This window comes from Diabrotica undecimpunctata, chromosome 9, assembly GCF_040954645.1.
Source record: "Diabrotica undecimpunctata isolate CICGRU chromosome 9, icDiaUnde3, whole genome shotgun sequence".
Classification (NCBI taxonomy): domain Eukaryota; kingdom Metazoa; phylum Arthropoda; class Insecta; order Coleoptera; family Chrysomelidae; genus Diabrotica; species Diabrotica undecimpunctata.
The window spans coordinates 30,363,468-30,376,951 of NC_092811.1; the positions used below are offsets into that span (position 1 = coordinate 30,363,468).

The 13,484-nt window shown below is 31.7% G+C and overlaps 1 protein-coding gene across 1 annotated transcript; it reads right to left on the reverse strand.

The window, feature by feature from the left end:
- Positions 1-3,003: 3,003 nt before the first annotated feature.
- On the reverse strand, positions 3,004-13,031 carry Atg5 (autophagy protein 5). The gene is made up of 4 exons (XM_072543079.1): positions 12,602-13,031; positions 12,352-12,476; positions 11,018-11,215; positions 3,004-9,132 (listed from the first exon to the last, which is right to left on the reverse strand). Exons 1-4 carry the CDS (start codon positions 12,961-12,963, stop codon positions 9,023-9,025), a joined length of 795 nt encoding a protein of 264 aa, XP_072399180.1. The 5' UTR covers positions 12,964-13,031; the 3' UTR covers positions 3,004-9,022.
- Positions 13,032-13,484: the final 453 nt, after the last annotated feature.

Consider the following 13,484-nt stretch of genomic DNA (forward strand, 5'->3'; position numbering starts at 1 on the left):
CAACAGGCTTCTCTAATCATCTTGATTTACCGCTTGTTCTTTTCCATGAACGCGTTCCCAGGCAGTTCCTGGCATCCTCATCGACTTCGTCTTCCCATCTCTTTTTAGGTCTTCCAACAGGTCTTTTTCGCTGCATTCTTGCATTTAGTAATTTTCTGTGCCCTGTCCACCGTAATCTCTGCAGTTTAGTGTATTGTGCTAGAGTTGTTCGCTATATTGCTCGTATATTTCTCTATTATACCTAATTCGCTAGTTGTTGTTTTCACTTATTGGGCCCAGTATCCTACGTAATATTTTTCTTTCAAACACATCTAATGCATTGGCAGATTTCTGTGTCACCACCCATGTTTCACAACCATAACTTACTATGGGCCTGATTATTGTTTTATAGACCCGGAGTTTTGTTTTCCGGTGTACGTCTCGCGATTTGAATATGTGGCCCATCACAAAATAGGCTTTATTTGCCAGCATAAGCCTTCTATTTATTTTCGATTCTTCTTCATTGCTTGCGACCAGATCCATTCCTAGGTATGTGAATCTATTCACATGTTCTATATCGTCAATAAAGTGTTGTTGCGCCGATCTATTTGATCTGGTTTGTATGAGTAGTTTTGTTTTATTTGTATTTATTGCTAGCCCTACTGCTTCTGCACTCTGTTTCAACTCAACGTAGGTTTCTTCCGCTGCATTTACTGTTCTGGTCATTATGTTTATATCATCTGCGTATGCTGCTAATTGGGTAGATTGGTTTGTAAGTATGTTATTTCCGCTCACCGTCAACCGTCTAATTACATATTCAAGAACAAGATTAAAGAGCGTTGGAGCTAGTCCGTCGCCTTGTTTTAGTCCTTGCGTTATCGTAAACGCATCAGTGATCTGTCCCTGAATACATACCTGTGCTTCCGTTTCTGTCATTGCCATTTGCACTATAATATAGTCGTATTAATTTTGATGGTATGCCAAATTTTTCCAATATATTAGGTAGAATTGTTCTATCTATTGAATCATAGGCTTGTTTAAAATTTACAAAGAGATTGTAAATGCCCATGCTTTGGCTAGTATTTATTTAACTGTAAATAGTTGCTCAATGGTAGATGTATTTTGCCTAAACCCTGTTTAATATTCCCCGATGATTTTTTCCGTGAGAGGTTGGAGTCTTCGATTAATGATGTTTGTGAGTATTTTGTATCCCGAACAATGTAAAGAGATGCCTCTATAATTCTGACACAACAGTTTGTCTCCTTTTTTATAAATAGGGCAGATTATACTTTTCTTCCATTGTTGGGGGATTTCTTCTTCTATCCATATCTCTCGTATTAGCTGGTACATCTGTTGTGTCAAATTCCTTCTTCCTTGCTTGAGTAGTTCTGCCGGTATTTTATCTATTCCCGGTGCTTTATGGCTTTTTTGTATGTGGATTGCGGTTTGGACCTCCTCTAGCGTTGGGGGTCTAGTTAATTCATTTTCTTCTCCATCTTCCCCCAGTTCTTGTTGTTGTACCTCCTGCCGTGCCTGCTGCTGCCTCTGTTGTTGTAATGGTGGTTGTCCCTTTGTTTAGTAATTCCTTAAAATATGTCATCCAGGTTCTCTTAATTTCGTCCATATCGCTAATGATTTCACCCTTCTTATTTTTGCAGAGGCTAGTCTTCGGTTTGTATCCCTGTCTTAGATGTTTGATAAATTGGTATGCGCTACGTGTTTCGTTTACGCCTATCTCGCGTACCGGTACTATTGGGTTGATATATTTCATCCAACTATTTTGTTTGCTTTTTTTTCTGGTCGTCTCTATGGGCCAACAAACTGGCACACTCATTCTCAAGCGAGTAGTTTACTAGGATTGTGATTGTACCCAAACAAAATTTGGGTCTCCGACTTTAAATTGGAATTTGCGAGTAAATCAAGTCGGTCTGTAGGTGAGAGACAGGGTTTCGTGATTCAGTGAAGCCCACTCATTGATTCTTACCGGTACCGGAAGGTTTCGATACACTGAAAAAATGAAAACCTGGAACAAACAAAACAAATTTCTGTAGATTTTTAGTTTTTATTCTTCTTATCGAGGGAGTGATTTACTTGAAGCATACATAATTGACCTTATTATTGTAGAAATTAAACAGATAACCCACATCAACTGCTAAAAGTTATTCATCATCACCAATTAGTCTATATTTATCCACTGCTGTACGTAGGCCACACGTAAAATGTTTCACCTATTTCTATCTTGCGCTTCTTACATCCAATTTGTGATGCGCTTTATATGATCTGTCCATCTAGTCTGTGGTCGTCCTTTACTTAGATATGCCTCTTGCCTTGATCGCCATTCCATCGTCCAATTTTAGGTCGTTCAGATTTTCTCCATTTATATTAATTCCCATATTATTCACTGGATGAAAATCAGTTGCTATCAACAAGTTCTCACAGACACTTCGTCTAAGAACTAGCAACCCCAGTGGAGTCCTACGTTGCCATGTGATAAATAACTCCCACGTGAGTTACTGATCCGGAGACCTGTTCTCCAATCGGACCTGGGGTAGCAATAACCCATGGTTTTGATTTTTCTCGGGCAATCATTTTACAAAGAAAAAAATGAACAAAAACGGTTATTTTTTTAATTGATATATATATTTATGACATGAATAATGACAACAAATGCATAAACAGCAAATCAGATGTAGACAAATTAAGCAATATTTATTGTTACATACTCTCTTTACAAAATTAATTACTTATTAATGACTTCTCATTTTACAAAACTAATAATATCAAACACAACAAAAAACAACATTATTTTGACGATTAACAAAAAATTAAATAGGTACTGATAAATAAAAGCTTGTACTGTTTTACTTTCTAAATAATTCATTCATCCACATCACAACTGCCAAAATGGTCAAACACACAATAAAATTTAAAAAGAAAACTTAGAGTCTATACAATCATTAAGGTTCTTTTAATAATTGATTGTTTTTTTTAACTTCAATGTTTTGTAATAGTTTTTTTTTAGTATAATATGTGTGTTTATCTGTTAGTGTTTTGTGTAATAGTTACAAAAGCTACAAAATTAATCTCACGACGAGTAAGGTATAAAAAAATGTTTCATCGATTATGGCAAGTTTTACTCAATTTGCCCGTCGCATGCGATGGGGGATCCAATCAATTGTCATCTAGTCAGTCATTAAATTTTTAAAATAATAAACTTTTTGCATTTAAACCAAATAAATATAAAGCATAACCTGGTGCACTTCTGACATGACATGTTTCTTTACTATACCCTATATATATATATATATATATATATATATATATATATATATATATATATATATATATATATATATATATATATATATACATACATATAGAAAAGAAATTTAATCTTTGCAGATAAGTTAAATAGTAAACTCTTAAATATTGGGGAAATCTGCAAGAAAAACTCTAATGAGTATCAATTGTTTCGCCGAACGTTTTCGCCAAAGAGAATTAATTTGGCTTCTTCATGGCTGAAAGAGAATAAATTATAATTAGCTACCATATATTATCTATTAAAAAACATTATTGATCTTACCGTAACTTAGAATTGTAGAGTTAGAATATTAAAAAACTTTGCTATACAGCGTTCCACGTTAAGAAAATAACATTGCGGAGATAGGGCCATGTATTTCTTATGAACGATAGAAGCGCAGCGATGCCACGATGAACACAAGCACGATTCAGGGTTGTATAATTTGTATTTTCGTTTTCACAGACATTAATTAAATAATTGTTCTTTAACGTAATTGACCAAAAGTGTCCATTCGAAACAAGAGATGAAAAGTAGGGAAAATGATTTTAATTAAATAAATAGTATTTACAAAAGATAATTTTATTTCATCTTATTTTAATTATAGTAACGACAGTTTATTTTATTTGTTTTTCGGTAAGAATATCATATACCATGAATCATAGAAATCAGTAGAAAATATTGCTTAGTTAAATCATGCACTTTGCCGACTATTAAAGATTTAAAAGCAAATAAACGGACCGCTTGGAATGCGTATATCTAATTACTAATTGCAACTTAAAATAATACGGTGTGCGTATGTCAGCGATTTTATGTCGTTCTCTGAGACTACATAATGATAATAAGGTTTTGTGGTTCTTCAGTTGTTATTCTGACTTTACAGTTAAATGTTAATTGAAAATGGAAATTCGAAAAATATATCGACAATCTAGTAAACCGCATGCCTGAGAGTTTTGGCAACACTGATCTCCATAAGCCTAATGTTATTTTCTTAACGTGAAACGCTCTATAGTAACATAATGGTTTTTTTGTTACTATGTGCAAAAAAAGTTTTTTTTAACGTTGGAAATGTATCGTAGCTTTGAACTTAAAACGCAAAGGTTTACTCAAGGTTAATCGAAAAACCCAATGTAACTACAATTTTTTTTTTTTTCGATTTTTCGATTAACCTTGGGTAAACCTTTGCGTTTTAAGTTCAAAGCTACCATACATTTCCAACGTTAAAAAAAACTTTTTTTGCACATAGTAACAAAAAACACCATTATGTTACTAGCAAAGTTTTTTAATATTCTAACTCTACAATTCTAAGTTACGGTAAGATCAATAATGATTTGTAATAGATAATATATGGTAGCTAATTATAATTTATTCTCTTTCAGCCCTGAAGAAGCCAAATTAATTCTCTTTGGCGAAAACGTTCGGCGAAACAATTGATACTCATTAGAGTCTTTCTTGCAGATTTCCCCAATATTTAGGAGTTTACTATATACATATATATATATATATATATATATATATATATATATATATATATATATATACTACTATACTCAATATACAGTATACTCCCTCTATAACGAACACGGTTATTACGAGGTTTCGCTTATAACGAGGTACATTAGATGTCCCGTAAAATTTCTATTGAACTATAACCCTCTATAGCGACGCAAATTTGATTATAACGAGAGAAAATAAAATTAAAAAACGTGTTTTTTTACGTTTTTGGCCCGGACGTGGCTATAAATAAATACCTTTTTAAACGGCCCCGCAATAAATATAACTGCCGCCCGCAATAAACTTTCATTTTTTTTTTCAAACTCTTCAGAAACATTTCAGATCGATTATTAATTTAGTTTCATTGTTTGAATAATAAATCAAAATGAAAGCTGGTCAAACATATACACATTGACGAACTTTAACAATACATTTAGAAGAAGTAAGGAAAATCAAAAAATGTATACATCTGCCACAATCATTAATGATGATGATAACTTATAAAGGCAAGTGTTTGTGCTATTTACAAAGTATCTAAATGATTGTGAATACAATTACAAAGTATCTAAATAACATATGGGATTAATATCATATATCGTTATTTGGTATTGAGACAGAGTAATAAATAGCTGTTAAGTGGTCTTTGAAAAAGAAATAGAGGAGAGAGAAATTCCTCCAGGCCTATTGTTAAATAGAGAAGAATGGCGGTTAGGAGTCGGAAGGCGTCGGAGAACGCTGTAAACCGATAGTAGTAGTAGTAGTAAGTGGTCATTACTCAAATGTACATTCTGATTTTTGCAGAAAAATGTGTGTGATAAATTCATTGATAATAATTGACTTATCCTCCCTCTCAAATACGTAGGAAATAATAAAATAAAATAAAATATTTAAAAACTACTAAAAACATCGATTTTTGTACTTTCCTTGTTTATGTAAATAAAATACTGATAATTGAATTTTCTATAAGATACGACTGGTTAAAACTGTTTTATTCTATTACCCTTGCTGCAAAATAGCAATAAATACAAACGAAGAGGGGAGAGAACAGGCCTTATTTTATTCAATGCTTTTCAACCACTTAGATTGCACTTAATCCCTTCACAATTCGACCAGAAAATCTTTATACAGTATACTCCCTCTATAACGAACACGGTTATTACGAGGTTTCGCTTATAACGAGGTACATTAGATGTCCCGTGAAATTTCTATTGAACTATAACTCTCTATAGCGAGGCAAATTTGGTTATAACGAGAGAAAATAAGATTGAAAAACGTGTTTTTTTACGTTTTCGACCCAGCCGTGGTTATAAATAAATACCCTTTTAACTGCCCCGCAATAAACTTAACTGCTGCCCGCAATAAACTTCTTTACAATAAATACAACTGTTTCACATCTTTAGAAAATATTATAGATAGAATAATACTGAACAATTTAAAGCGGTTAAAAATGACAGACTTTTTTCAATTGCAGAAGCAATATTTTATGTTATCCTTCAAAATACGCTTTATACATTATGCAGTTGGAAAAAAATGTAAGTACAGATTTTTTGTTTTAACGAATATCATTGACAATAAAAGTAAACAACTCTTTTTGTTTTAACCTATTTCATTGACAATAAAAGCAAACAACTTTTTTTCAAAAACGCCATTCAAACAATATTTATTAGCATCTTATATTGCTCCGAATGGCTTCACTATAGGAAGTTAATGTTTTAGAAAACTACATATTCATATGTATGCGCAGTATTATTGTTGTCTGATATAACGAGATTGGCTTATAACGAGGTAATTAGTTTGCCATTTCAGTTCTCGTTATTCGCTCCGTGCGTGACCATGGTAGGGGTACTTTGAAACGATGCCAGCGTGCATAGCGGCGAAATGTGACAAAATTGGACCTACCTTTTTACGCATAAATTTTATCAAAAATGTGTGCAAATACATATTGCGTATTTAATTGTGTTAGTAATAGCAAAAATAGTAAGTGTAGTTTTTCTAGGTTCCCAAAGATTACATATAAATAAGAGAAAAGAAAAAGATGGATCCGTGATATTAGTATGAAAAAGTAAATATCACATAACTTCATTTTTATGCAATTGAAATAAGAAAAATTGAAATAATTTACCTTAAATGATATTTTATAAGGCTTCAAGCTAACTGCAGAGTGCCTGATGACTTCAGCTTTTATATCATAACTTTTACTGTTACTGTTTTTAAATATATGCTCTTCCACGTGAAAAACTTGATTTGCCGGTACTAGATTTTTCCCTTTCTTTTCCGTTTATGGTTGAAAAGATATACTATGATGACTACTACTATACTACATAAACTGAAAAAATATAATTAAAAAGTTAATTATTAATAATTGTCAATTTTGCATTTATTTAACAATGTCAAACATATGTCATATGTTTAACCTGAATATTGGTAGTTCCAAAACTGTCAGATGAAGGCGGTAGGTGTCGCGTCAATCACGCACGGAACGAATAGAGGGAGTCTACTGTAATATAATAGAACCGTCCACCAAATTTCATTAAAATCGATGTACCTAATAGATTTCACATAATAACTTTTTGTTTTCAATTCATTTAAAGAAAAGGTTGAAATTCAGTTCAAAATACCATTAAACATTTTCAAACTTCGGGATATGTAAACAGTTGTAAAAAGTGTCATGAAGGTAATGAACCACGTATTAGACCTGTTAGATAAACAGAATGAAAATCTACTTTTTAAAAAATATTTTATTTTCTGACGAATCTATATTTTCATTATATAAAAAACACAATCCATCGGTTGCAAGGTATTATTCTCGGAAAAATAAGCACCTCAGTGTTGCAGTGCGTACGCAGCATCCGCAAAAGTTAAACGTTTGGACTGGGATGTTAGGCGACCATATTGTCGGTCCATTTTTTATCGATGGAAACCTAAACGGGCCCAAATATTTACAACTTTTACAGAATGAGATCATTCCGGCAGTTCGACGCCTTCCCGTTAATTTTCAGAAGGTTTATTTCCAACAGGATGGGTGTTCGGCTCACAATTCTAGAGCAACTATTACTTCCTCAATCAAACGTTTCCTGATCGACTGATAAGTACACGTGGTACAATTAAATGACCGTTAGATTCTGTGACTTAGCCGCTTTTTTGGGTATTTCTCAAAGAAAACATTTATAAGCATCAGTTTGAAAGGGCCACAAACCTAGTCGAATTAAGGGCAAAAATACTTCATTTCTTTACAAGCATTACACCAGCCCTACTCCAAAATATGAGGAGAAATCTGTATGACAGATTTGGTTACTGTTTAGCACAAAGAGGTGGAATATTTGAGCCCTTAATTCATTAATCTGCTTTCCTAATTTTTATTTTTTGTTAGGTATATTTTACGAAGTTTGTAAGTTCTTAATTAGGTAGTATCTTTTATGTTTAAGTTTGGAAGAATTTTATTGTTTTTTTTTATTTAAAAGTACAAACGATGCTTATTCTGATTTTTTTTTTTCTTTTTTGTATTATTGTTATAAGCTTTTGTCCATAAAATTTGTAAAATTTTCAGTGACAATAAAGCATATTACTTATTTAAAATTATAAACAATTTTTTGGCTTATAAACAAATATAATATCTCTGTAACCATTAGTTTAAATTAAATTTAGAAAACGGCGTTGGAAAACACTCGGCAAGACGCTTCTTTTAAAAGAAAAAAAGTTGAATTACGAGCAGTGATTCCTGAGATACAAAGTTGACTAGCATTTGAGAAGTTATAAACAAAAGGATGGCAATCTTTGAACCATTACCTTTTTCTTTCGAAGATCTTTCCCGATAAAAACTGCCATATCTTCAAGATATTAATAACATATATTATAATAATAAAAACAGTTGATATTGCGAGCGAAAAATATAAAAAAAGAACTAGGCTGAAAAAAATTGAATTTCAAAGTTCATAATCACTATACGTAAAAAAATGTATTTTCTCGACTTCCAAAAAGTGTTAAAGCTTAGGTATAATTCTCTCTCAATGCCAAATAAAGTGTAGTTATGAAAAATTAGTGAAACAAAAACAAAAAACGTGTAAGAAATTACTATTTATTCGATTACTTCTAATTCACGTTTTCACGAAAGTTTAATATTTGTTTTTTGTTTTACTTTCACATCCAGAACAAAATGAGTCCTTGAACACTAATGGTCCATCCCCATATGCAACAGAATGTCCAAAAATACATCCTTATATCTAATATAAATATATAAACTTATATCACTCTTCAACTCGTAACACAAAGATGTAAAAAGTTGTCTGGGTAACTTAAATGTTCCGACAGCCACTGTAGAGGAGTATCTGAAGGAGGAATGAGTCCGTGTGTCTTTACTTTTACTGGAACAACAAAAATATGTATTGAGAGCAATGCTTAAATTGGTAAAATCCATAAAAACATATTTGGAAAATAATATACACTTTCATTCAGAAGAATAATATACTTAAGGATTCATATTTGGCATGTTGTTTCATTGTCACAAAATTTTTGAGTATATATATATACAGTGTAGGTAAAAGTTTATGGTCGGTATGGACCTTACGTGAGATGGGGTGAGAAGCACCTGTTTAAAAAGAGAGAGGTATACTAGGTCCGCCCTTTATATCGTCGAAAATACATGAGTGGAAATAATAAAAAAACAATCATCATCATCACGTGGCGCTACAATCCTGGGTGGGTCTTGGCTGACTTTTTTCCAATTTGTTCGGTCTTCCATCAACCTAGGGTCAAATGGAATGTTCATTTTCCAGAGAACTGCTTGGATGTTATCTCTCCATCGCATTCTTCCTGTGAGAATCTCCTCCCATACCAGTTTTACAAGTCTCGTTATGCAGTATGTGCACGTGACCTGCCCATCTTAGTCGCTGTGATTTAATTTCTTGGACAATATCGGCCTCATTGTAGAGTGCTTTTAATTCAATATTTGTTCTGATCTTATACTGGTTTGTGGTGATGTCATGGTGAGGTCCGAAAATTGTTCTAAGTATTTTTCGTTCAAAGCGTCTGAGCTTTTCTTCGTTTGCTTTGGTCATGGTCCACGTTTCGCATCCGTATGTTATTACAGATCTGACGATGGATTTATAGATTTTGATCTTTGAACTTCTTGTAAGATTTTTTGATTTTATGAGCTTATCCAGTGTGAATAGACAGCGGTTTGCAGATTGGATTCTGTCTTTTATTTCTTCAGTAACATCGTTGTCAGCTGTGATTACGGCCCCCAGATACTTAAAACGTTGTACTTTTTATTGCAGTAATTTGGCAAACCCAACAAAAGAAATTTCCGTGCTATGACTCGTGTATGTTCGTTAAGCCGATTTTTTTATTGTTGGCACCCTTGGCAGCCTTCGATTTTTTTATATACATCATTTTTTACATTAAACATTTTGACTTCAACATCTAAAACCATTTTATTTGCAATCATTATAAACTCAATAGATGTTGCCACACTTCAGCAAATATATATTTTTACATTGGTGTAGAGACAACCAATCATTTTGGCATCACTATGCTAGGCACAGTAATTATATACCAGTTCGAGGAGTTCGGCAAAATTTCATAAACTACTTATTGGTTTTAATATCGTTTGTTCGAATCCTAGTTTTCAAAGAGACTAAGAAAGATATTGTGTAGGCAGTGTAATGCGATCCAAGCATATCTTGGTGCTAGCAAGAGGTAAGTAATATTTTTATTTAAGTAAATTTTTTAAGATTCCATAGTCTTTCTTAGGCACTTTTAAAAGTTTTATATTATCTATTTATGATTAGGCCATAATAGGCAAGTACAGTTAAATTTATATAATGATAGTGTAATTTTCAAAGAACTAAACAACTAAAATGAAAACGAATTGCCATTTTTCTTATTATATTATTCATTATTAAAATAGACATGGTTCCATTAAAAAAAGCCCGTTATATTTAGTCACTATAATGTGCTTGTTAATTTTGATAATCATATAAATCATTTAGAATGTTTGCTTAGACTTTTTTGAAACACACAGCATCAAAAACATTTAAAATTCAGTATTTCTCAAGCACCAAATTTTTTATTAAAACTTTATTAAAAAAACTGGTTGAAATGGGTTATTAACTTCAAATTGTATAGGAATATTTCCAATTTAAATGCGACACACTGTTTATAATATGAATGTAATAGTTGAAGAACACAATAACTTCTGTCTTTTTATTTATACTATGATCAAATATTAAAGCTAAAATTATCACTCACCATTGCTATTTTCTGGAAATATTTCATTAACTAGGTCTTGTAAAGTCTTTTTAGCACCACCGTCTGTAACAGGCTTTACCAATTTTTGCTTATATCCACTGTCCATATAGCACCTGAACGGGATATATTTAAAATGATCTTGATCATTTGTAGTTTCCATTAGTTTCCTGTTTACAGCCCAAAATTGATCAAATTTGTCTAAAAAAATTTAAATTTATAGTTTAAAAAATTATTCAAAGCATATTTATAGTAAAAATGAAAACTACTAAATAAAAGAACCAACCGATGATGTAATCATCAATTTTTATTATGAGGCTGATATATACAAAAACTTTCTCATAAATAAAATATGCAAAAAGTAAATCAAAAAATTAAGACAACAAAGGGGAAACACCTAGGACAGAATTTGCTGAAAATACACTATTTATTTTTAGTGAATAGTTAGATTAGATTTTATGAGAAATAAAAAATGAAAAGTGGTAGTTGTGGACTTCAAGCCTATTTCAGAAAGAATATTTATATTAAAAATAGGTGAAAAGTCTCAAAAACCATCATTTTTTTAAAGTATAGCTTTCATATCGTGGGCTATGGACTGAATGCATTGATCAGTATGGTGTATCACGTAGAGGTATGAAAAAATAAAAACTAAAGAAATTCAATGTAACAACAGAAACACAATGAAACGACAGATCGGGAGACCACACACTATGTGGAGTAGTAAACTCAGGTCCATGTGCATTTCTTAATAAAATAAATTAAAATAAACTGAAATACAATACAGTAAAACAATAAAATACAATAAAAATAAAAATAAGTAAATTAAAATAAAATATAAATTAAATTAAAAAGCATTGCTTCGTGCGTAGACGATAATAAACCTATGCTTCCTCTCTTCAGTCACTCCTGGAGTTTTTTTTAATATAAACAGCATCTGAAGAAAAAGTATAGAAACGAAAGAAGAATTTTATAATCATCAGTGTTAGCAACCATACTATAATTAGACATACTATAATTACATTCCTTTCTATGTACCATCATGCCTTTACAATAATTCTTAAATCTACTATAATTTTCATAAACCATATTTTTATGATAGAATTAATTTCTAATAAAATAATTAAATTCTAAAAAAAATGAAATAATGACATAGCTGAAATTATGGAATTCAATAGTTCAGGGTGTCATATTTCGTTTGTAAGAGTGATTCATCCTCTTCAAGACGACACTCCAGATAAATAAATAATCCTCAATTGTGATGATGTGATATGAACAATATATTTAATATTCTGTGTTTATGTGCACAAGAACTATTGATTTCTTATGGACTTACTTACCATTCTGCAATCCCAACCATAACTGATTGTGGTCTTTTTTCTGCATACTACCTGCAATTTGTCCTCTATGTTTTAGTACATCAGCTTCTTTTAAACAAGACATGAAATAAGCCTCTACCATATCTCTAAAAATAATAAATCAATATTAATATTGATTTAGGTTCTACATTATAAATACAGTGATATTTATATAAGCAAATTCGTGTAAGTCCTAGAAAAATACATGTACTAAATATTATAGATATCTTACTTATTACTAAATCTAAAAATCTCAGCTTCAGGAAACTTATCAAAATGCACAATTATGTTCCAAGGCAGAATCTCGTCTTTGTCAAATGAAAGATCAAACAACACCCCAATTGGATAATGCCATTTTAAAGGTTGTCCATTGTATTCAAGCCACATTTCTTGCTCTGACTTCTCACAGTCTACATATTTGAGAAAGTGTCGTTTTATTTTGTCCGTTACTAAAGGAAAATAACTGAGTCTGGGAACCATCAAATAAAATGGGTCTGGTTCGCGAACATCTGCTACTTCTTCACTGTCTAAACGAAAACAAATTGGCAATTTGCCTTCCCAAATTTCACGAAGAATTTCTCTATCGTTCGCCATTATTTTTTTTTTTTTTTTTGACAACAGATTATAAAATAAAAATAAGGTTCGGGAAAACGTAAACCTACCACTCTTCTTCACTCTTGAGATAGTTACATAAATCAATAATGTAGTGGTTATATAGCTAATTATTCCGTGTTACTGGAAATAAAAGTCTTCACTTGTAGATTGTAGAGCAAATTATATCAAAGAGACAAAAGGGGATTATATATTTTTGAAGGGCTATGGCAATCTGTAATCTCTTTTCTCTTGGCGAGATAATCTTTTCTGTCTTTGTTAACGTTTCCATGCTCTCTCTTCTTGATTTGCGCATATTACAGTCATTATGGCTAAACTATGTGTACAGTTTAGTTTAATGCTTAAAATAGCGATATTATTGTGGCTAAAATGAAACTGGGCCGTTAAAAAGTGTTGAAAACGAGGACCTGACTGATTGACTGAATAATAAAAGACGCAAACCTTGACTACAAACAGAACGCGCCAAACACCCTATCTTAGCTTTTAAAATCAAACTTTTGTAA

Excerpts from the sequence above, each read along its gene's own strand:
- Atg5 (XM_072543079.1), bottom strand. The coding sequence starts at position 12,963 with ATGGCGAACGATAGAGAAATTCTTCGTGAAATTTGGGAAGGCAAATTG. Across the intron at positions 12,477-12,601 it reads ATTTTTAGATTTAGTAATAA|AGATATGGTAGAGGCTTATT; the intron begins GTAAGATATCTA and ends TATTATTTTTAG. Across the intron at positions 11,216-12,351 it reads ATGGTTGGGATTGCAGAATG|ACAAATTTGATCAATTTTGG; the intron begins GTAAGTAAGTCC and ends AAATTTTTTTAG.